This window comes from Gobius niger (assembly GCF_951799975.1).
Source record: "Gobius niger genome assembly, chromosome: 22".
Lineage (NCBI taxonomy): Eukaryota > Metazoa > Chordata > Actinopteri > Gobiiformes > Gobiidae > Gobius > Gobius niger.
The window spans coordinates 13,170,168-13,195,588 of record NC_136873.1 but is presented as its reverse complement, the minus strand read 5'-3'; the positions used below and the strand labels follow the sequence as shown (position 1 = coordinate 13,195,588).

Below are 25,421 nucleotides of genomic sequence, written 5' to 3'. Positions count from 1 at the left end.
CTACATGTTAGCATCGGGCTAGTGCTAAGGGCTAGCTAGCACAAGCTACAACTGCCGTTTTTTCACTTCTACTGAACAATCTGCTGTGAGAAAATGTAAATATGGGCCCGATTTACACCTGACTTTACTTACGTGTGATAAATAAGTTAATATTCCACAAAATGGCTAAAAAGAGGGAAAATTGTGTTTTTCTAAAGATTCGATTTTCCCCCTCGGCGAAGCCACGCCCCCTTCTATGACGAGATGCCGTCTGTATCAATCAAGGCCGGGAGAGAAACTATCTTACTAAAGTAGCCTAATAACATTAAATTGGCCGAGATATAACATAAGCACAAGTTGTAAAGATCAGATCAATTTATCAATATGAGCTGTTCATATTAATGCAACGTAAATAGACGGTCCTTTATTTAGAGAAGAAAGTCCAGTTATTTGTTGTTTTTCCATTACAGTTTGTTAAAGCAGTGCTAAGTAACTTGTTTACCTTATTAAATCCTTTAAAACAAGTGTTTATGGGATGATTGGAGGGTCTTTCATCTCCCCCGGTGTCTCTGGCCAAAAAACCACAATTGAAACTTTGCTGCCACCGGGTCGGAGTCACCAATACACACTAATGGAATCACAAAGAAGAAGCTAACACAGCTAACTGTGGGCTAGCGTCACTTAAACAGTATTTACAGCCAAGTTTGAGTGAAAAAAATGATTTCCATTGTGTAATTGGATGTATAATATCCCTCTGTCCCTTCGCCTTTTCTGTCAGCGTAGGATTTACTCTCACGGACAATTAATGAGTTAAAAAAAACATGCTACGACACCTGCAGTGGCGCTTATGGCCTCTAGGGGCAAGAGTTACTTAGTGCTTTAACAGATAAATAGATAATAGATAAATACAGTTTGTTAATAGTGGTCCTGATTCCTGATTTTGTTATTTTATCTTTTTAGTTAAATGACTAATTTGGTTTCATTTGATCTTATTAGATTTATTTATTTTTTCTTCCTATACGGCCGATATTATGTGCAGCACTTTGGAAACACTTGTGGATTGGATTAGATAACCAAAAAATGAGACTTTATTGATCTCACAATGGAAAAAAAGAGGACCAACTACCTTTTAAGAAAATCTCTTGGTATCGGTTAATATCGGATATCGGCAGAAACTCAAATCCCCAGTATCGATATCGGAAGCAATAAAGTTGGATCGGTGCATCTCTAGTGTATATTTCTCCGGTCTTTAGCCGCTGCTGTCTCCCACAAAGGAAATGACCATATTTGGATTACAGTGTCAGTATTTGTGAATGAATGAGCGTGGGGTTAAAGGGCCGTTGCAGCGGAATATTGGAGATACTTCCTGTCTTTTTTTGTGTACTTTGACATTAAATCTAGGATGTTTAGACGTAAATGTTTCACCTGCAGCGTCTCGCCTTCAGTCATGAATCACCAGTGAAATGTTCTTAAATCTAGGAAGGATCTTGGCTCAAAACTACTCATGTTAACTCATGTAGACGTTTGTTTTTTGCAGAGCGTTCCAGTGTTTTCGTTATTCGTTTCTCTACAGGAGGACTGGGGCGTTATTGGCAGCGTCGGTCGCTCGGGTTCAGGCGAAAATGTTTGAAATGAAGTCCCGGAAGCGTTTGGCGTACTGCTCGGGGTGGACCGTGGAGATCTCCGCACCGGCCTGCACCAGAGGAGAACAGTCAGGAAAACAGGAAAAAATACACAAATGTCCGAATGAAACGTGTTTGTTTTTGTACTTACTCCGTGTTTGACGGTTTTCGCCGCGTGCGCCGCCTTCTTCTTCGTGTCGTACTGAGTGAGAACGTCGATCAGACCCATGAAGTAAATCTCCCTCTGAGGAGCTCCTGCACAAACACAATATCACACAAGAGAAAAGTTTAATGGAGATTTTTGAGTTGAAGCTGTAATTCGACATCCAGTTAAAGTGAGTCTCTGAGATTGCACAATGAGGAGAGAGTGAGAGGAATGTATAAGTAATCAAGCTTAAGGGGGTTTGTTTTCTTGCTCAAGCCGCCTTGAGAAAGCAAATTATACACATCACTTTAGGGTTAGTAATGTTTGTGAAGCACATTTTTGCTTATTTTTACAGCAAAGCAAAGATTGATCAATTGACTTACACACTAATCTGTTTTTATGTTTTTCATTTTAGCCAATATAAACCAAATAATAATTACTTTGCTTTGAAAATAATGCAAATTGATTGTAATCTGTTTGATTGTCAAGCGGTGATGTCATCGCTCTACTTCCAGGTCCAACAAAACTTAAGTCCTATATGCTTTAGAGCTAACAATTTGGTGGGGCCGGGAAAAGAACAAGGGCCCATCCCCAGACGCATGTGTGCGGCGCGGTAGCACAGCAGTTAGCGCTCGTTAGTGATGCGCGGGTTGCGGGTTCCACCGCGGACCCCACGGTCTAGCCGCAGTTCGGTTCGGGTCGTGATATTCTCCTTTGATCGCGGGGCGGGTTGGGGCGGGTCAAAAAATGCCGGTCGCGGGCACTCTATACCTCCGTACGCACATTCATTCAATTCAGTCACAACTTATTCCGTCGTCTTTACAGCAGGTTTTTGGCGTAAATATACGCCGGATTCTCATAAAACAAGCAGCGTTTTGCAGCTTGTGATCCAGAGAACGCTTTTGTGGCGCTCATGTCTCCTGTTTTCCACCGTATGTGCGACTGTGTGTGACTTCGCATTAAGCCGACCTCTGCTCTCTTCCTCTCTCCCTCTTGCCCAGCGCTCTTCGGAGGGAGAGAGCACGAGGGGCTGACACGCCGGTACTGTTCATACGGATCATATTTATAACGCGTAATATCTAATGGTTGCGGGTGCGGGCTGTAAAAATAGAACAACGTTGCGGGGGGGGGGGGCTGGGTCGGGTTAGAACCTGCTCCAAATGCGGGACCTGCGGGTTGAAAAAAACCCTGACCCGCGCATCACTAGCGCTCGTGCTCTACAGCTAGAAGGTCCAGGTTCGATTCCCACCTGGACGGGGCCTTTCTGTGTGAGTTTGCATGTTCTACCCCTGTCTGTGTAGGTTTCCTCCGGGCACTCCGGTTTCCCCTACCACTAAAAACATGTACAATCCAGTGAAGTGTTTCTGACCATAAGCTCCACATCATGGAGATGGTCCCCGAGCGCCGGTGGACAATCGAAACAGACGGCTTGTCGAGTTGCACTACTTCTCGTTGCTGCGCATGTGCAGAACTATAGAGTCATTTTACATTCAGCCATTGAGTTCCGCTTTTTCAACAACATGATTTCGTAAATTTTACTGTCGAATTAGGCTGTCTACTCTACATGTAATTAGTAAATGACGTAGCTGCTAAAACAATTTGCCTTTAAATATCGGTCTGTTGAAAATATAGGCTTTAAAAACAAAAAAAAGTACAAGTTGTGTCAATAATCAGAAAGCATGACCGTTTAAATGTCATAAAAGCTGCTGAGGAAAGAGTCGTCTGCTCTTTAGTTACGTAATATTATGCAAGACAAAGTTTACCAGCTATTAATAACTCGTTTTGAATGAGAGACAAAGACATGTGCACGTGCGCGTTGATACTGTCAGTGCAGCCTGACAAAGAAGTGCATCTCGACGTGACACCGGCTCACGCTGGCAGCTCACTGCTCCTACAGGTCGCCCCAGCAACATTGAAGAAGTGTCAAATGCAGAGGATAAATTAATAGTATAAAAAAGTATAAAAAAAACTTAACGGGCCTCTCTCCACCTGACGTTATGACATCACATTCTAGATCGCGAACGCATTCATTTTATTCAATATAAATATATTTTGGCTAAACAGCACCCATTACCCACAGGATATAATTTACACAAACTAATGTAGACTTTTAACAGCTTCTCCATTTACTCACCACTGAGTCCTAGTTTAGTCCTGGTCAGTGTTAATTTTGACAACATATTTTATTTTAGTTTTAGTCTTAGTCTTTTGACTAAAATGTAGTTTAATTTTAGTCTAGTTTTAGTCGACTAAAATTGCATGTCAATTTAGTCGACTAAATTTAAGACTAATTTAGTCGACTTTGCATTTAAAATATTTATAATAATCATATTTAATCAGGTCCTCGACTTAATGGAGCTGCTCCACATGAATAAAGCTCAGACCTGTTCATTTGACAGTGAATTTAAATGATATGAGGTTCAATAGAAGTTTGGATGATTTTAGTCTCTCCTTTTCATTTTTATTTAGTCTTATTTTAGTCGACTCAAATATCTGGACATTTTAGTCATAGTTTTAGTCTCATGAGAAACTTTTCATTTAGTTTTAGTCCAATTTTAGTCACAAAAATAACACTTTGACTAAAATTAAGACTAAATATTTTAGTCGACGAAATTAACACTGGTCCTGGTTTAGTCTGAGTTTGGACCCGATTTGATCTAATTTAGTCCTAGCTTAGTCCTGTTCACTGCTCATTCTAATTATTACTTTAGCTTCTCCTTTGGTTAATCTGGGCACTCGGGAGAGACGATCAGCAGCACATCCTTCTGTCTGTACCTGCGCAGCTCTTCATGGCGTACACGTCCACGTAGGGGTCGAACTCCCCGGGCCCCAGCGGTTTGCAGGACGACATGTAGCCCGCGATGCCCTCCGGCGAGTTCCCGTAGGAGCCCACCGTGGCGCCGTTCTCCCCCTCCTGCTCCTCCTCCTGCGGCGCCTCCTCCGCCTCCTCCTCCTCGCGCTCCGCCCGGCCGATGTCGTGGATCCCCAGGAGCAGACTGTAGTCCATGATCTTCAGCTTCACCAGGAACTGACACAAACGAGACACTCATGCGGTTACGCCCGGAGACCAACGAGGTGCTCTTTGAGAAATGTTTTGTTAATGAACGGCTTTGGTTGAGCAGGGAGCCAGTGAAAACACAGCAGAGTTGAGGGAAAAATCGTTTACTGGGACAAATGTTGTGAAAGCAGGGTTTATAAAGGCAGCCGCAAGTCAAAATTTCTTTTTAGATTCATGTTTTTTTTATGCTGGGCTAAGACTGACAAAAGTTATGGAAACTTTTCGTCACGTCGCCACATTTTTGTCATATTTTTTATGTTTTTTTATTTTTTCTATCATTTTTTGTCTGTATTTTTCTCATGTTTTTGTTGACTTTTCATCCTCTTTTTCTCACTATTTTGATGCTTTTCTTTTTAGCTTTTAGATTTGGGTAAAGCTCGGTTGAGGCGGGACCGGTGGCCCTCGAGCCAGTGGCCCTTCTGTGCTCTTCCAGAATGGACAAATGGCCAGTCTGCCCCTGAGAAGGCACTGTGGCCCTGAGGAGCTGTGTAGAGACACTCTTTCCCAAAGTCTCGTTTCATCCTCGTTATTTTGACACTTTTCCAGAAGCTTTTAGATTAGCGTAAAGCCAAACTGGAGAGAATGTGCTCTGTTCAGGCGGGGGTTAAGGGGTTAACCACTCAAACCACTGCATTTTCCTCACGTCTCTCCGGCAGAGGGCGAGGCGGTGCTGCCCTCGTGTGGTGCGGATGTGCCGTTTACCTCCACGTCTCGGTTGAGCTTCTCCATGAGCTTCTCCTTCTCCTCCTCCGTCACATAAACCTTCTGCATGTTGTTCCTGAAGTCCATGTCCTTGAACGTCGGCAGGTCTTTCCCCTGAAACGCAAACGAGACGGTTTAAAAAAGAAAAAAAGAAAAAGGAATTCACTGCAGGAAAGTACTTTTACAAACAGAGACTCTTACCCTTTCTTTGTCACTCGCTTCTCGAGACACGAGCGAGCCCTGGAAAACAAGTTATATTGAACAAAAAGGAGTAGATCCATCCATATTTTGATTACAGCTATGGTATAAGGTTTATTATTATGGTATGGAGCTTTTAGTTTGGTAACCATAGAAAACGGAAGTATGGTTAACGTAGGGCTGTGCAATTAATCGAAATTCGATTACGATTTCGATTACAACAGTAAACGATTACAAAATTAGCATAATCGCAAAAAATCGATTATAATTTTTTTTTGAGATTTATTTTTTATTTTTCAAATTTTCTTTATTTTCAATTTTTTTTTCCACTTTTTTTTTCTAATTTTTAATTTTTGTCACTATTTTTGCTGGATTTTTGTCTTTTTTCTGCTGGATTTTTGTCACTATTTTTGCTGGATTTTTGTCAATTTTTAATGGATTTTTGTCACTTTTTTTGCTGGATTTTTGTCACTTTTGTGCTGGATTTTTGTCACTTTTGTGCTGGATTTTTGTCACTTTTTTATGGATTTTTGTCACTTTTTTGATGGATTTTTGTCACTATTTTTGCTGGATTTTTGTCATTTTTTAATGGATTTTTGTCACTATTTTTGCTGGATTTTAGTCAATTTTTAATGGATTTTTGTCACTATTTTTGCTGGATTTTTGTCATTTTTTAAAAATGGATTTTTGTCACTTTTGTGCTGGATTTTTGTCATTTTTTGCTGGATTTTTGTCACTTTTTTATAGATTTTTGTCACTTTTTTGATGGATTTTTGTCACTTTTTTGATGGATTTTTGTCACGTTTTTGATGGATTTTTTTAAAGGAAACAAATAATCGTTTGAATAATCGTGATTTCAATTATGACAAAAATAATCGTGATTATTATTTTTTCAATAATCGAGCAGCCCTAGGTTAACGGAGGACCTCGGTGCTCGCTGAGTGGAAAAAAGTAATAATTGGGAAAATTTTGACTCTCTGAATAACTGAAAAGACAGGAAAGTCACGGAAAGAAACTCCGGAGCACGTTAGAAACTCTTTACCTGAAGCAAAAGTATAAAGTGACTTATTTTTTATGACTAACGCGTACTTCAGAACATCCTGTAATGTGGGCGCATAATAAAAGATGATCTCCTTTGTTCTTCCGCTCAATTACATAGGATGGAAGATTATTTTATGCAATTAATAATGAGCATGTTTGTAGAGAATGACCGATTAAATGTGCGATTGGCTTTAGATGCAGTGAAGTAAATGTGTTTTTACAGATAATTGTGAGGCCTGTGAGGCCGTTAATTTTAGCCTGAGCAGATTGGTTCAAAGAATAATTACAGTTTAAAGGGGCGGAAAAGTCCTGATAAATGTTTGGAAACTTTCAATGTGAACTTTAACCCCTTAATTCCCACCTGAACCGAGCACATTTTCTCCAGTTTGGCTTTACCCCAGTCCAAAAGCTTCTGGAAAAAAAGCTGTGAAAATAGCAACAAAACTGGAACAATGATGGAAAAATGTGACAAAAAAAGTGAGAAAACATTGACAAAAAATGGACGAAAAAATGACAAAAATGTGACAAAATGTGACAAAAAAATGACAAAAATATGATAAAAATGTGACCAAAAAAATACAAAAAAATTACAAAAAATTACCAAAAAACGACAAAAATGTGATAAAAAAATGACCAAAAAATTACAAAAATGGGACCAAAAAACGACAAAAATATGATAAAAATGTGACCAAAAAAATACAAAAAAAATTACAAAAAATTACAAAAAAAACGACAAAAATGTGATTAAAAAATGGACGAAAAAATGACAAATATGTGGAAAAAAATGACCAAAAAATGACAAAAATGGGACCAAAAAACTACAAAAATATGATAAAAATGTGACAAAATGTGACAAAAAAAATACAAAAAAATTGCAAAAAATTACAAAAAAACCGACAAAAATGTGATAAAAAATTGACGAAAAAATGACAAATATGTGGAAAAAAATGACCAAAAAATGACAAAAATGGGACCAAAAAACTACAAAAACATGATAAAAATGTGACAAAATGTGACAAAAAAAATACAAAAAAATTGCAAAAAATTACAAAAAAAACGACAAAAATGTGATAAAAAATTGACGAAAAAATGACAAATATGTGGAAAAAAATGACCAAAAAATGACAAAAATGGGACCAAAAAATGACAAAAATATGATAAAAAAATTGACAAAAATGTGACAAAAATGTGAAAAAATTGACGAAAAAATGACAAAAAAGTTACAAAAATGAGTTGAATACCCAACAAAAAAATGATGGAAAAAAAATCTGATGAGGAAAAAGATCCTCTCGGTTCAGGTGGGAGTTAAGAGGTCATTGTGAGGCCTTGGGCAAAGACTCAACAGCTACAATAATAACCCTTAGAGTCAAAGTCTTCTCTATCCGAGCTGCACGGCGGTGGTACCTTGAGGTCGTATTTGCGGTGCAGGACCAGTCTGTGGCTGAACATGTTCCTCATGACGATGAGGTAGGTCTCCTCGCTGTCCACGGACACGCGGTACATGCCCAAGAACTGGGGCAGCAGCGTGCTCCCGTGGCACTTCACGATGTGCTGTCGAAAAACAACAACAACAACATGGTAAGAGAAGTGGATCTAAAAACATGGATGTGATTCTTGGGCTTCCTCAGGTGGTACCCAGGTCATCTACTTTTGTCTTTTAAGAGTTTTAGATCACATTAGGTCACACTGCAAGACGTGGGGATTGTAAAACCGTGACCCCGTCTCACTGTACGACCAATGGGCGAGGAAAGCTCTCCTCTTACCCAAATCCTGTAGGCCAGTGTAACGCCTCATTTGAAAGCCAAGATCTACAAAACTAAATTGATCTTTTTCCTCACATCAAATTTTTCTTTTCATCACTTTTTTTGTTGGGGAGTCATCTCATTTTTGTCAAATTTTCATGACTTTTTTGTCACTTTTTCGTCAAATTATTCGCATTTTTTTGGTCAAATTTCTCTCACTTTTTTGTCCATTTTTTGTCACTTTTTCATCAATTTTTTCTCAATTTTTCGTCACATTTTTCTTCCTTTTTTGTCAAATTTTTGTAAATTTTTGTCATTTTTTTGTAAATTTTTTGTATATTTTTTGTCACTTTTTCGTCAAACTATTCGCATTTTTTTTGTCAATTTTTGTCTTTTTTTGTACATTTTTTCTCACTTTTTCGTCAAATTATTCGCATTTTTTTTGTCAAATTCTCATCACTTTTTTGTCCATTTTTTGTCACTTTTTCATCCATTTTTTCTCAATTTTTCGTCAAATTTTTCTCACTTTTTTGTCAAATTTTTATCCATTTTTTGTCACTTTTTCATCTATTTTTTCTCAATTTTTCGTCAAATTTTTCTCACTTTTTTGTCAAATTTTTGTCCATTTTTTGTAATTTTTTTGTCCATTTTTTCTCACTTTTTTCACATTTTCATCATTGTTTTCGTCTCGGTTTTGTTGCCATTTTCACACCTTTTTTCCAGAAAAACCACAACAAAAAAATGTGGTCCTGTTGTGGCTTAAGGTGCCAGAACAACAGGAACGATAAAAAAAAGCTTCATTTGATATTTCCGAAAACAGTTCAACATTTGCTTATCGTTACCGTGACAACAGCTCCAATGGAAACAGATAGGAATCTTAACTTCCTGCCTCCAGCTAAGCCCCGAATGTTTACAAACAATTCGGGTCAATTGTACTTCCTGTTCAGGTGCGATTACTCCCGCTCAGGGTCAGACTCGATCCTGACGCAGAGACACGACTTTGAAATCGAAGAGGGAGCTTTCGCCTCCTACGACGGAACATGAGATCTCCCGGAACAATCCGCTCTTTCACGTCCGACGCGGCGTCGGACAAAGCGGCCGTTCACGCTCTTCCTCCGCCGTCTCACCACAGGCTGAACATTCTCCACCGAGACGTTTACTCAGCTTCAAATGAGAGATTAATGAAGAACCCGACTCCAGCGAGGCCAGACGTTGATAAGACTAAACAAGCAGAGTCAAGGTGAACCTGCCTGAAACCTGGGATCCAGTAAATAAACAGCTTTTTTATTTGGTTCATTTTAGCCTGAGCAACGCCTTAGTTGGTTCAAAGAATAACTACAGTTTAAAGGGGTGGAAAATCCCTGATAAATGTCTGGATACTTTCAATGTGAACTTTAACCCCTTAACTCCCACCTGAACCGAGCACGTTTTCTCCAGTTTGGCTTTACCCCAGTCCAAAAGCTTCTGGAAAAAAGGTGTGAAAATAGCAACAAAACTGGAACAATGATGGAAAAATGTGACAAAAAAGTGAGAAAACATTGACAAAACATTGACGAAAAAATGACAAAAATGTGACAAAATGTGACAAAAAAATGACAAAAATATGATAAAAAATGGACAAAAATGTGATAAAAATGTGACAAAAAAAATACAAAAAAATGACAAAAAATGACCAAAAAATTACAAAAAACCCGACAAAAATGTGATAAAAAAAAGACAAAAAAATGACAAATATGTGAAAAAAAATGACCAAAAAATGACAAAAAATTGACCAAAAAATGACAAAAATGTGACAAAATGTGACAAAAAATTGACAAAAATGTGATAAAAATGTGACAAAAAAAATTACAAAAAAAAGACAAAAATGTGATAAAAAATTGACGAAAAAATGACAAAAAAGTTGCAAAAATGAGTTGAATACCCAACAAAAAAATGATGGAAAAAAAATCTGATGACGTGAGGAAAAAGATCCTCTCGGTTAAGAGGTTAAGCTCAGACATTTTAGGGATTTTCAAAAGTCAACAAATGCTTAAAGGGATATTTCCGGATTTTTGACATAGGGCCTCATTTCCTAGTTGTCCAGAGTGTTGCTGATTTCTGGAGATATTTTTTTTTGTAAGTCATGCAGTTCTTATGTTTGAAGAGTTTCGTGGCGCTAGGCTAGTGCTAGGCTAGTGCATGTCTATGGTATCAGCTAGCCTGCACATTTCACACAAAAAAAAAAGTGTAATGGTGCTGAAACGCGTTAGCCTTTACTTCCTGTTGTGGCCAAATATTTTTCGGGTTTTGTCGCTACTAAGATTTGACGCCACACCCTCCCCTCCTGTGATAGTGGTTAATTCTGTACTTATTTGACATTCTCCAAACTGTTGCCGGCCCGGCCCCCACGGCTCAGTCTAAATGACCTCGTGTGTGTCTGAAAGTGCACTCCCTCATCAATGACATAGAACGGATTCAGACTGATTTAGTCGTCCTTCTAAACGGCTCCCACTGAGACCACTTAAATATAATCCAAACTAGGCCGGTGTCCAGCGTCCTCGCGAACAGCAGAGGAAAGACTGTTATGTCTTTCACACACTGGTTCTACTCATTCACTAAATCTGAATTACTTACTCGCTAAGGGGACAGTTTATATCGTTGGGTAACGTATGGAGACATTACTGTGTCACAAACATTTGTCTGTCTGTAACCAGATGTGTGCGAGCATAACATTTATATTTGCATTTGTAATAGAACAATGTGTGTGTAAATTTCCATGTTGTAAAAAAAGATCAACGGAAATTGTCTTTTACACTAGGGCTGCTCGATTATAGAAAAAATAATAATCACGATTATTTTAGTAATAACTGAAATCACGATTATTCAAATGATTATTTGTTGCCTTAAAAAAAAACAACGTTATTTTATTTATTCATTTTTATTATTATTTTAAAAAACAACTATGGACTACATTTTCTTTGGACAATAAAAGCATTTTTTTTTTGCTCACGTTTCTAAACTAATCCTATAGGGACACCTGCCCCCTGCTGGCCAGCCCTCACACCTGTCCAACAGAGCGGCGCGGCCTGATGACATCATCACACAGCGCTAATGTTTTTATGTCAAACCAAAGCCTGAGCCTTTAGTGAAATGCGAAGGGAACAGAAACAATCATCTCAGCAGCATGAAGTAATAAGAGTTTGTTTGAGCTCCGTTGATCTGCTCCTGAAGAAGAGTTTTAGACTTTTCTACTAAACAAAACCAGTGTCTGAGCAAAGGATGTCGAGGCTTCTAAAACAGCTGTTCTCCTTCAGCACAAGGTGAGCTCTGAACAGTGGCGTTATCTCAAGAGTTAGGTATAAAAACATTAGTACGATGTTATTTACAGTTCTGTCAGGCTGCGCTGGTGTTTCAGCTGATCAGACGCGTCGCACAAACCGCGCAGGACCGACGAGCGGGAGGGCATCCTTAATAATCGTTTGTTCTCGATTATGCTATTTTTGTGATCGTCTAGAGTAATAATCGAAATCGTAATCGAATTTCCATTAATTGCACAGCCCTATTTTACACAGTTCTGCCTTGTCGTTATTTTTTACATTAGCCTGTGATAAGTGGAGCTCCAATCATGACGTCACAACCTCAAGACAACGCTAGCTTAAACCAGTGGTTCTCAACCTGGGGGTCGCGAGACAAATTTTGGGGGGTCGCCAGATCATTTAGATAAAATATACATATTTTCATTAGCATATAATCTAATGTTTTATTGTAGCATGTGTTTGCTATTTTACCAGAGTACCATTATTTGATCTAAGTTTGATGAATTTTATTTCAGCCATTTGTTTTTGTGTGTGTTTATTTTAAGATTTTGTAGGCTAATGTTCCTATTTCTCATGGTGTGACCCGGGCGGGGGGTCACGAACCCCTTTACCTGCTATAATGGGGGTCACGGCTCCAAAAGGTTGAGAACCACTAGCTTAAACTAATCCAAACTAACCGTATATCTGACCCTAATGCTAACCCTAACTTTAGCTTAGCCCGGACCCTAAGGACTTTACAAAACGTGTCTTTCAGGCGTTAGTACGAATCTGACCAATCAGGGAGTCGGTATGCAAATGTAGCCTTTCAATCACGTGACAGGGAAGGTAGAGAGTTCAGCTTCCTGACAGCCTGTTGGCCAACATTGATCTTCAGTCAACTGGACCTGGACCGTGGACACATGCAGGGGTTTCCCACAGCGCCTTCCTGTTTTATTCATTATTGGTCGCTATTTACCTGGTGGTTCTCTGAGAGGAAGTGTTTACCTGGTGGTTCTCTGAGAGGGCGTGTTTACCTGGTGGTTCTCTGAGAGGGCGTGTTTACCTGGTGGTTCTCTGAGAGGAAGTGTTTACCTGGTGGTTCTCTGAGAGGGCGTGTTTACCTGGTGGTTCTCTGAGAGGGCGTGTTTACCTGGTGGTGCTCTGAGAGGACGTGTTTACCTGGTGGTTCTCTGAGAGGGCGTGTTTACCTGGTGGTTCTCTGAGAGGGCGTGTTTACCTGGTGGTTCTCTGAGAGGGCGTGTTTACCTGGTGGTTCTCTGAGAGGGCGTGTTTACCTGGTGGTTCTCTGAGAGGAAGTGTTTACCTGGTGGTTCTCTGAGAGGGCGTGTTTACCTGGTGGTGCTCTGAGAGGGCGTGTTTACCTGGTGGTGCTCTGAGAGGGCGTGTTTACCTGGTGGTTCTCTGAGAGGAAGTGTTTACCTGGTGGTTCTCTGAGAGGACGTGTTTACCTGGTGGTTCTCTGAGAGGGCGTGTTTACCTGGTGGTTCTCTGAGAGGGCGTGTTTACCTGGTGGTTCTCTGAGAGGGCGTGTTTACCTGGTGGTTCTCTGAGAGGGCGTGTTTACCTGGTGGTTCTCTGAGAGGGCGTGTTTACCTGGTGGTTCTCTGAGAGGGCGTGTTTACCTGGTGGTTCTCTGAGAGGGCGTGTTTACCTGGTGGTTCTCTGAGAGGGCGTGTTTACCTGGTGGTTCTCTGAGAGGAAGTGTTTACCTGGTGGTTCTCTGAGAGGGCGTGTTTACCTGGTGGTGCTCTGAGAGGGCGTGTTTACCTGGTGGTGCTCTGAGAGGGCGTGTTTACCTGGTGGTTCTCTGAGAGGAAGTGTTTACCTGGTGGTTCTCTGAGAGGACGTGTTTACCTGGTGGTTCTCTGAGAGGGCGTGTTTACCTGGTGGTTCTCTGAGAGGGCGTGTTTACCTGGTGGTTCTCTGAGAGGGCGTGTTTACCTGGTGGTTCTCTGAGAGGGCGTGTTTACCTGGTGGTTCTCTGAGAGGATGTGTTTACCTGGTGGTACTCTGAGAGGATGTTGTGCATGTCGGCCACGTCTTCACTGGAGATCTGCTTGACCACCAGGGTCCTGTCGTAGGAGTTGAGCAGCAGACCCTCGCCCTGCTCCTCCACACTGGCCGGTGGACTGCGGGTCAGGGAGACCTGCGGACCACAGCGGACCACAGCGGACAGAGGTTATTTCAATCCGGTACAAAATATGCAACACAAAGGGCAATGAAAGCTTCAGTTCTCATGTCCAACACTTACAAAAGGGGAGGGGCAGAGGGCACGATATTTTGCCTCGTTGTCCATTACGTTCAGCCCCGCCCACTTTCGAGGTGCGAGCATTTCCGCACAGTCTGAGCATTTCCTGTGAGCGGGGATTTCTATTGTTGTCAATCATTAGGGAGTGACAAAAATACTAAAATGGGAACGCACGGAAAACTCAAAGGAAATACGATTGTGTGGGCTGATCACAGAGCGGAAAGACGACGTGGAAAATTATCATTATTCTTTCTGATATTTTGCCGTGTTTTCTGTTGTGATGGTTTGTCGGGAAATGTCAGATTAAAGAGGGGGGTATTATGCTTTTTTCAATCACATAGCACCAGTCTAAATCACACTACAATGATGACCAAACCTTCTGTTGGTCTGTAAATGCAGTCAATTAGAATCACTGCCTTGTATAAAATTGCTCTCTCAAAATGGCTGTAGTGAATGTCTTGAAATAGGCCTCTGGCGAAAGCTCGGAGGCGTGTCCAGGAGGTGGGGGCGTTCCTAGGAGGACTCAGGCAAACCTATCCCTAAAATGGCCGCCATCAGAGTTTTTACAGATTACTCAGAAATACGTGAATGTGCCAAGGCAACACTTCAGGCATGTTTTTAATGAGGGAATGACATAATAACATGATGGAAAGCTTGAAAAAGTCAATTTTGCATAATACCCCCCCTTTAAGTCAAACCAGCAGTCTGGCCATGAACACAAGATGGCGCCACTCACCTCACCTGTTGCAATACGTCTTTGTTGTGATACTGATGCAATTTTTTGTTGTTGAAATAAATATTAAACAGTACGTGGCATCACTTACAATATGTGAAAAACTTTACTCAGGATGTAAATACTTCACCAGAGGAGACTTCTGTGTTTTCAACTGTAGCTGAATTAACCTTGAAACTAAAAGCTAATGTTTATTTAAAGCTACCAAGAGGTAAAATAACATCACTATCTGAACTAACCGTGTCAGAAACACACCGAGCAGGACGTATATTTAGGTTTTCTGCTTCTAAAGTGTATTTTAATCTATGTTATAATCATGACAGGAAGTAGTCGTTATCATACATAGACCAACAGGAAGTTACCGAGTACAGAGCATTATACTGATGTGTCGTTACAGCAAGAACACAACTTTTCTGGCTAAATTGAAGTTCTGCGACACAGTAGACCGACACGTGACAATCCTCGGCCCAGAGATGAATAAAGATGAGGGTAAATGATTGATTGGTTCACCTGATAGTCCAGGTCCTCGATCCCGAAGCGCTCCCTCAGGTTCCTGAACACCTGCGGACAGTACTCTTTGAACTTAAAATGCCCCGGAAGGTTCTCTCTGCAAAAGACATGCAAAAGTGGAAGAAGGAAGTGAGCCTGATGGGAAAATATGGAGAACTATGAAAGTCAGTTCTGCAAAAAAAAATAGCAATTACATCTTTTTACATCAGTTCCTACTTTTGCAATATGTTTAACCTCTTACCACCCGCCCAGTCCACCCACAAAACTGATCTTTTTCCTCGTGTTGTTGCTGTGTTGCGTCACCTTTTTATGTTTTTATTTCTTTTTCTTTTTTCCCCCATTTTTGTTGAATTTTTGTCATTTTTTTATTGAATTTTTGTCACATTTTCGTTGAATTTTTGTCACATTTTTGTTGAATTTTTGTCACTTTTTTTTTATTTTTGTCACATTTTTGTTGCATTTTTGTCACATTTTTGTTGAATTTTTGTCACTTTTTGTTGAATTTTTGTCACATATTTGTTGATTTTTTGTCACTTTTTTGTTGAATTTTTGTCACTTTTTGTTGAATTTTTGTCACATTTTTGTTGAATTTTTGTCACATTTTTGTTGAATTTTTGTCACATTTTTGTTGAATTTATGTCACATTTTTCTTGCGTTTACATCCTTGTTTTCTTCTCATTTTTTGTGGTTATTTTGTGGCTTTTTTCCCCAAGAAGCTTTTTGATTAGGGTAAAGCCAAACTGGAGAAAATGGGATCCGTTCAGGTGGGAGTTAAGAAGTTAACCAATACATTACATTTTATTTATTACTTTTCTATTTGCCCTTTACCACAGCTTTGGTCATGACTGGGACGAACGACCTCAGAGCATTTCAACAAAACAGCCAATGCTACAACTAGGGCTGAGCAATTCATCGAAATTCAATAGCGATTTAGATTATTACAAGATTACAAAAACAGCATGATCAATAATAAATGTGGTGTTTGTTTGTTTGTTTGTTTGTTTGTGTGAGTGCGTCTGATCCACTGAACTACCAGATCTGCATGTATGTGGTAAAAACAAAAGGGAAATCATCTTTATAAATAGCTCTTGTGATAATGCCACTGATAAGTGCTCGGGTTTTGCTGAAAGGAGAAGAACCAAACAAGAGCAACATAACTTTTGCAGCCTCTCGTATCCCTATTGCCCTGACGCTGCTGTATCTCACGAAGCAAAGTAGACTTGCATTATTTCATGGCACTGGAGGTACGAAGTTATGAGCTCATGGACCGGGCCGCTTGTACATATTGTCATCTAACATCACAATCACAAAATCACACAGGCTGATTCTGATGAAGTGAGTGGTTTAGTGAACAGACCACAGTGAAGACACGAGTGTGACCCAGAAGAGAATAATGTCCCGTACTTGTTAAAAAGGTGGTTGTTGACTTTGATTTTGGTGTTTGCCTTGAAGTCGTCGGGCAGCAGCATCACCGGCACCGGCACCTGGGTCAGGTCGTTTATCTGAAAGAGGAAAGAGAGCGCAGCATCATACACAAACTGACGACTGAAGAGAAGAGGAACAGTGAAGAAAGAAGTGAAGTGCTATTCAAGTGTCCCTGAAATGCACTGGACATAAAACAGAAGAGATCTGTTTTAGATGTGGAGCCAGGCTGGTGGTCAGAATCCCCTGGCTGGAGGATTCACCTATTGTACATGTTTTTAGTGGTATACCGGAGTACTCAGGAGGAAACCTACGCAGACACAGGGAGAACATGCAAACTCCACACAGAAAGGCCCCGTCCAGGTGGGAATCAAACCCGGGACCTTCTCGCTGTGAAGCATGTTAACCACTGTGCCACTGAGCCGCCTTTTGCTCAAACAAAAACAAATGTTTTCCTCCAATGTCCACACGTTCATCGTCTCGCCCAAACGCCCAAATGTGACAAAATAAAAAAAATGTGACAAATTCAGTAAAAATGTGACAAAAACTCAGCAAAAATGTGACAAAAATGTGACAAAAATTCAGCAAAAATGTGACAAAAATTCAGCAAAAATTCAACAAAAATGTGACAAAAAATATTTAAAAATGTGACAAAAATTCAACAAAAAAGTGACAAAAAAATATTTAAAAATGTGACAAAAATGTGACAAAAACTCAGCAAAAAAGTGACAAAAATTCAGCAAAAACGTGACAAAAATTCAGCAAAAATATGACAAAAATTCAACAAAAATGTGACAAAAAATCAACAAAAAAGTGACAAAAATTCAACAAATATGTGACAAAAATTCAATTAAAATGTGACAAAAATTCAACAAAAATTCAACAAAAATGTGACAAAAATTCGAGAAAAATGTAACAAAAATTCAACCAAAAAAGTGACAAAAATTTTACAAAAAAAGTGACAAAAATTCAGCAAAAACGTGACAAAAATTCAGCAAAAATATGACAAAAATTCAACAAAAATGTGACAAAAATTCAACAAAAATGTGACAAAAATTCGAGAAAAATGTAACAAAATTCAACCAAAAAGTAACAAAAATGCGAGAAAAAAGTGACAAAAATTCGAGAAAAAAGTGACAAAAATTCGAGAAAAAAGTGACAAAAATTCAACCAAAAAGTGACAAAAATGTGACAAAAATGTGACACAAATATGACAAAAATACAGCAAAAATGTGACAAAAACTCTAAGCTCTAAACTAAAAAAAAAAACATAAAAAAGGTGACACAACACAGCAACAACAAGAGGAAAAAGCTCAGTTTTGTGGGTCTTAGCTTTCAAATGAGGCGTTACACAGACCGATATAATGTCCAAAGAGGACAGAATGCATTTGGTTCAGGCGGATGCTAAGAGGTTAACACAATCACAAACGCCTGGCAGTGAAGCAAAACTTTACTTAAACGACTTTTATTCAACCGACAGAAAACAACAGTCGTATTACACACATCATACGTAAACGACGCAAATGCAAAGTGTGTGAGCCGCGCGCGCACGGTCTCTAACTGTCCCCCGCTGTATTTACATAGATCCAGTTTCCAAGCTAGCATTAGCCGCTTACCGAGTGATTGACGCCCCACATGAACACGCTCAGCACCGGGTCGCTGGCCCGGAACACCTTCACCTTCTGCTGCACGAAATGCTTCTTTTTCGTCTTGGTCTTGGGCGCCAGGATCACCATGGGGCTGGAGCTGGCGGCGCCGAGCGAGGCCATGGCGACGGGTTAGCCGGGGCGGTGCGTCTCTGCGCTGGGGCTGCTCTTCCTGGAGCCTCGGTCTGGTCTGGTCTGAGCTAACGCCGCGCGCGGAGCAGCTAAAGTCTGATAAGGATCACCGCTCCTCCTCCTCCTCCTCCTCCTCAAAGGTCGGACAGTCCCGGTTACTTTTGTTTGTTTTTTTATCCCGAAGCGAAACGCGTAACCGAGCGGTGTGAAAGGTCGAACCGCGGGAGAGTGAAATATTAATATAAACCCGTAGTAGAAAAACGCGCTGCTGCTCCGTCGCCCCCTCGAGCCCACCCCGTGTTATTATGGTGGACCACGTGGGGGGTTCGTGATCGACAGGTGACACGAGCCAAAGGGACGCACGCGGGGGGACGTCAGGTGATCTGGGGAGGCGGGACTTCCCGGAGACGCTGGAAAAGTCCAAATTCCAATATGTGGATCTATGATAGGGCTGAGAGAAGTATGTGTTTAACCTCTTAACTCCCGCCTGAACCGAGAGCATTTGCTCCAGTTCGGCTTTACCCAAATCCTGTAGGCCAGTGTAACGCCTCATTTGAAAGCTAAGACCTACAGAACTAAATTGATCTTTTTTCTCACATCATCAGATTTTTTTTCATCACTTTTTTTGTTGGGCAGTCGTCTCATTTTTGTCAAAATTTCGTGCCTTTTTGTCACTTTTTGGTCAAATTATTCGATTTTTTTTGGTCCATTTTTTGGTCACTTTTTGTCAATTTTTCGTCAAATTATTCGCATTTTTTTGTCAGATTCTTATCACTTTTTTGTCCATTTTTTGTCACTTTTTTGTTCATTTTTTGTCGAACTTTTCTCACTTTTTTGTCAAATAATTGTCCATTTTTTGTCACTTTTTCGCCCATTTTTTCTCCATTTTTCGTCAATTTTTTCTCATTTTTTTGTCACTTTTTTGTCACTTTTTTGTTCATTTTTTGTCAAACTTTTCTCACTTTTTTGTCAAATAATTGTCCATTTTTTGTCACTTTTTAGCCCATTTTTTCTCCATTTTTCGTCAAATTTTTGTCACATTTTCGTCAAATTATTCGCATTTTTTTGTCAAATTCTTATCACTTTTTTGTCCATTTTTTGTCACTTTTTTCTAAATTTTTCGTCAAATTTTTCTCATTTTTTGTCAAATTTTTGTCCATTTTTGTCATTTATTTGTACATTTTTTGTCACTTTTTCATCAGTTATTTCTCACTTTTTTCACATTCTCATCATTGTTTTCGTCTCAGTTTTGTTGCTATTTTCACACCTTTTTTCCAGAAGCTTTTGGATTGGGGTAAAGCCAAACTGTAGAAGATGTACTCGGTTCAGGCGGGGGTTAAGAGGTGAAAACAACAGATCTCTTAGTGTGTCTGATGCAGACATTGTAATAACTCGATTTTGTGTAATGACCCTAAAGCCCCAGTAGGGGGCAGCAGGCGCACACAATGAAGACCGCATTGTTTTTTCTGTTGTTTTTTTTTAGTAAGAGTGAGTTTATTCTGATAAACCTATGGCTGCCATACTTTTTGTGAGTGTTTTAATTTTTGGAATAAATGTGTGAATCCTGACGTTTCTTGACTTTCACCTGGAAACAAAAACACCTTCATCTTCTCAATAATATGTTTAATTATTGGATTCAATGTTTCACAATATACTGATTTTGGAAAGTGTAATTCTGAGGGCCATTTTCTCCAAATGCATTGTTCTCACTTTAGACTACAGACTTCTCTCTGTACAATATTTTTCCAGAGGGAGCTCCATTACTGTGTGGTTCTTCTACAGAGGGACGATAGAGAGCATCCTGACCATCTCCATCACTGTGAGGTTCTTCTACAGAGGGACTATAAAGAGCATCATGTCTTAAATATAGGGGAGAGGGGCTCCACAGATCTTCTCCGCTGCTCTCACGATGCGCTGGAGGCTCCTTCGGCAGGAGGGAGTGAGTCCCTCTGTAGAAGAACCACACAGTGATGGAGCTGGTCAGGATGCTCTCTATAGTCCCTCTGTAGAAGAACCACACAGTGATGGAGCTGGTCAGGATGCTCTCTATAGTCCCTCTGTAGAAGAACCTCACAGTGATGGAGCTGGTCAGGATGCTCTCTATAGTCCCTCTGTAGAAGAACCTCACAGTGATGGAGCTGGTCAGGATGCTCTCTATAGTCCCTCTGTAGAAGAACCTCACAGTGATGGAGCTGGTCAGGATGCTCTCTATAGTCCCTCTGTAGAAGAACCTCACAGTGATGGAGCTGGTCAGGTTCTCCACCAATGCCTTCAGGGAGGAGACTGCGGAGTCTACGGGCCGGGTCCAGTCGACTGAGGAACAGTTTCGTCCACAGGGCCATCAGGAAGCTGAAAACCTGCAATACATTTTTCTCTCATATTCATGTGAGTAATCTACCCCACACATTTCAAATTGATATCACTAAATGTAAAAAAGTTTCCTCATCCACCTGCACCAAACATCTGAACATGTTTTATTGATATGTTTCCCTTTCAAGGACATCCCCATTGTACATGTTTTTAGTTGGAGTGAAAAGCAAAGCCCCTGGAAACACAGACACAGGGAGAACATGCATCTCATTTCAAACCATAAACTTAAAATATCGATGGAAGTAATTGGAAATCCTCATTCTCAGACCGGCTCTAGGAAAAGCAGATCAGGAATAAAACCTTTTCATCCTTCATTAACGAGACTCACGTTTCATTTCACGCATCTGCAGCAAACGTCTCCTTGGAAACAGACCCTGGAATGAGCAGGAAACAGATGAAGCTGCGGAACAAACTCACAGGCTTATGATCCAGGCTTTACCCCAATCTGAAAAGCTTCCTGGGGAAAAAAGTGTCAAAATAGCAAGAAAAGCGAGACGTAGTAAATGAGCGAAATCACAAATGCAACAAAACAGATCTGAAAAAAGTGAGGAAAAAGAAACAAAAACGTGACAAAAAAGCAACGAAAAAGTGAAAACAATGTCACAAAAATGCAAAAAAAAACAGACAAAAAAGTGATGAAAAAGTAAAAAAAAAAAGCGGCAACAACATAATGGAAACTAGGGCTGAACAATATGGACAAAATTTCATATCTTGATATTCATGCCAGATATGTCGATATTGATACGATATTACGATATAACTATGGGTTAAGTGAAAACCAAGCAGTTTTCAGAAAAATAAAAACATAATGCAAAAGAGTGCAGTTTCATTGATGGAAATCTATATCGTTTATATCTTGCTTTTTCGATTTTAACCCCTTAACTCCCACCTGAACCGAGCACATTTTCTCCAGTTTGGCTGGGATGAAAACAAAAAAGTGACAAAACATTGACAAAAAAGTGACAAAAAATTGATGAAAAAGTGGCAAAAATGTGACAAAAAAATGACAAAAATTTGATAAAAATTTGACCAAAAAAATACAAAAAATGACAAAAAAGATACAAATATGAGTTGAATAGTTGAATACACGCTAACACACAATACTTGTGTAGCTTGTGTGTTAGCGTGTGTGTTAGCATGTGTGTTTTTGTGTGTATTAGCGTGTGTGTTAGCGTGTGTGTTAGCGTGTGTGTTAGCATGTGTGTTAGCTTGTGTGTGTTAGCGTGTGTATTAGCGTGTGTTAGTGTGTGTGTTAGCGTGTGTGTTAGCTTGTGTGCTAGCGTGTGTGTTAGCTTGTGTTGGCGTGTGTGCTAGCATGTGTGCTAGCATGTGTGTTAGCATGTGTGTTAGCGTGTGTGTTAGCTTGTGTGTGTTAGCATGTTTGTGTTAGCTTGTGTGTTAGCCATTTATGAAGCTGTGTTGCAGATGTCAACTCCTTATAACTGCATTGTGAAGTAACTTCACTTATTGCTGTGATATTTATACTTATTTAAAAGCCAATAATGCATGGGCAGATCCGCTCGGAGAGAGGGGGCGGAGTTTGCAAAATACCCCCAGAAAACACTTATATTTCTCACAAAAAATAGTGCTCCATAGTGGTAGAGGTACAATATATCATATAAATGCCTATACTTTACTTTGAAATGGCTAAAATAGCAGATACTGATCCTTTAAGTGCAGATGTCGTCCCCACAATGTGAAAAAAAAAAAACATTTTGTGACAATGGAAAAAAGTTACAAGTTCAACAATAAATCTACGGAGAAAGGGTGCAGTAACTAAACACCTTATTGTGAAAGTTGTTTCCGAACAACAACACAACACACAACACACAACACATTCATTACACTGTCGGGACTGAAATGAAGACGCCAGGTTTATCAATATAATGTTTTATTCATCTCCATATTCAACATTTGTAACACGTTTGTGCTTTTATTTCCACGGCACACACATTGGCACTACGAGATTTTTTCAGAAATATCTTTTTCCTAATCACACTTGTTTACCACACAATCGAACGACTTTGGGAAAGACGTCTACAGCATTGACAATTTCTACTTTTTTTTCTTTGTTGAAATCATAGTTTTATTTTACGAGGCGTCGACGTAACGCACAAACGATGCTCGAACTCAAACTTGACACCTATTTGCTAACTTTATGGCGTACAGCAGTTTCATTTTACCTATGGATTTTTTGAAATAAATTCCTCTTGAAAGCACAACACTTAAAGGTCCTATATTCTGCTTTGTTTGACGGGTTTTTAAGCGACTTTTCACACCTTGGTATTTCCTGTAGTCGATTAAAATAATGTAAAATGGTTCCATGACAAGTCGTGTTCCAAATAAAGTATTAACTTTGCCTGAAAATAAAGTAAATGTGTTGTTTATTATATATTTTCCATCATATACGTAAAATACAGTGTTTCCTCAAAGATTTTGTTCACTAGTTTAAACATGAAAAACATTAGTCCTGTAGGTTCTGTGCACTGAATGTTTTATGCTAACTTCCTGTTAGCCAGTGTAGGGTAGCGGCTACTTCCTGTTCACGTAAACTGAAAAAAACAGACAAAAACTTAAATAAACTTCAAGCCAAGTGTGTTTCCTAATAATGTGTTCATATGGCGGTGCTATTTTACTCTAGCTCAGACGGGACGCTTGTTGATGCGGCAAATGTGGCGGCCATCTTGTGACTGGCCATCTTGTGACTTTTCACACCTTGGTATTTCCTGTAGTCGATTAAAATAATGTAAAATGGTTCCATGACAAGTCGTGTTCCAAATAAAGCATTAACTTTGTCTGAAAATAAAGTAAATTTATTCTTTAATATATATTTTCCATCATATACGTAAAATACAGTGTTTCCTCAAAGATTTTGTTTACTAGTTTAAACATGAAAAACATTAGTCCTGTAGGTTCTGTGCACTGAATGTTTTATGCTAACTTCCTGTTAGCCAGTGTAGGGTAGCGGCTACGTCCTGATCACGTAAACTGAAAAAAAACAGACAAAAACTTAAATAAACTTCAAGCCAAATGTGTTTCCTAATAATGCGTTAGGCGGTGCTATTTTACTCTAGCTCAGACGGGACGCTTGTTGATGTGGCAAACGTGGCGGCCATCTTGTGACTGATGCACTAGATGCATGTAACAGAAGGTGTTTTATATGACTTTTAATTACTTTATTTTACAATAGGTTTTAAATAGTTTTACAGAATAGCACTTCTTTATGTTATCTTTATATTGTTTTAATTCATGCAGTCCTTATATTTGAAGAGTTTAGTGATGCTAGGCTAGTTCTAGGCTAGTGCATGTCTATGGTAACTAGTAGCCTGCGTTAAAAACCTCTTCAAAATCATGGGCTCGTCCTCCAAAACGTTGCCATATCTGATTTGTAGAAAGCTCCTTTGTGAATTCCACGTGTAGTAACGCCGGCCGCAGGTAAACAAACTACTGTAGATCCGGTGACCGAGCAGATCACTCCGCCGCTGCGTAGCTACAACCAGGAAGCTGCTCAAATATAAGTTCTTTTAAATGCAAAATGGTTATATTTCAAAAGATATTCAGTCAACACAGACATTTATATGGTTAGTCTGTTGTTATAAGTGATTTGCCTCAGGTGCACTGTGGGTCAGACTGTTTAATGCAGGCTACTAGTTACCATAGACATGCACTAGCCTAGCATCACTAAACTCTTCAAATATAAGGACTGCATGAATCAAAGAAGTATATATAAATCTTGAGAAATCAACAACACTCTGGATAACTAGGAAATGAGGCCGTATGACAAAAATCCTGAAATATCCCTTTAATCAGATCAAATTTAGTAAAACCTGGTGGATTTTGGGTAAGAATTTTCATTTCCTTTCCTTAAAAATGCAATCAGGCTACTTATATTAGCAATTCTATATATGTATTGTTTTTATGTAGTTGCTCCTCGCGCTGAGCAGTGAGGAGATGTGTCTAAAGACTAAACTTTAGCCCGGATTCCTGACTTTTTTGTTGCTTTTCTATTGGACAGATTCAGAGGATCAGATCAGAGGAAAGACTGTGTGAAAAAGGCCGACATTGCGCCGTAGCCACACACAGTTTTATCGCCTTTTCTCTTCATTATGCATCCTAAATGAATCTCTAAAACTGAAAATACGAGGCAGATTTTTGTGAAATAAAAAGTGGGCAAAAGCGCGGGCAAAGTAGACTCCGTTTGTGGAATATTTTATGTCCGTAAAGTTCATGACTTCGTGATAAATGCTGTTATATTGTGGCGCAGTAAACCCGCACACACGGGGACTGTGTTGCTGCCATAGATATAATATAATAAAGATGAGCGGGTCCCATTCAGCCCCATTCATTGATAAGTCCCGAGTCCTGTGTGAACCTTAATGGTCGCTCTGTCTCCTCCTACACAGCCTGGCGGAGCCTCCACAGAGTCAATGTACTGGAAATGCTTCCAAATTTTGGGCTGATAAACAAAAACTAGTGTGGTTAAAAATATTTCACCTGCCTCAGTGCGGTCACATGGGTCAAAGTGATTTTTAGAAAAAGAAAAACTATTTGGAGCCAGGCTTTTAAGCTTTTCTTAG

At 39.6% G+C, this 25,421-nt stretch overlaps 1 protein-coding gene across 1 annotated transcript; it reads right to left on the bottom strand.

Annotated features, from left to right (window-relative positions):
- Positions 1-1,446: 1,446 nt before the first annotated feature.
- Positions 1,447-18,523, bottom strand: pip4k2ca (phosphatidylinositol-5-phosphate 4-kinase, type II, gamma a). Its single transcript, XM_079580866.1, has 10 exons — positions 18,313-18,523; positions 16,679-16,776; positions 15,275-15,371; positions 13,783-13,929; positions 8,150-8,296; positions 5,708-5,746; positions 5,507-5,620; positions 4,522-4,774; positions 1,753-1,856; positions 1,447-1,672 (listed from the first exon to the last, which is right to left on the bottom strand). The coding sequence occupies exons 1-10, from the start codon at positions 18,463-18,465 to the stop codon at positions 1,592-1,594; spliced, it is 1,233 nt and encodes a 410-aa protein (XP_079436992.1). The 5' UTR covers positions 18,466-18,523; the 3' UTR covers positions 1,447-1,591.
- Positions 18,524-25,421: the final 6,898 nt, after the last annotated feature.

Bases quoted from the DNA above. Each gene is read 5' to 3' on its own strand.
- pip4k2ca (XM_079580866.1), bottom strand. From the start codon at position 18,465: ATGGCCTCGCTCGGCGCCGCCAGCTCCAGCCCCATGGTGATCCTGGCG. The intron at 16,777-18,312 runs GTAAGCGGCTAA...TTCCTCTTTCAG, and splicing joins TGTGGGGCGTCAATCACTCG to ATAAACGACCTGACCCAGGT. The intron at 1,673-1,752 runs GTAAGTACAAAA...CCTCTGGTGCAG, and splicing joins CGAAAACCGTCAAACACGGA to GCCGGTGCGGAGATCTCCAC.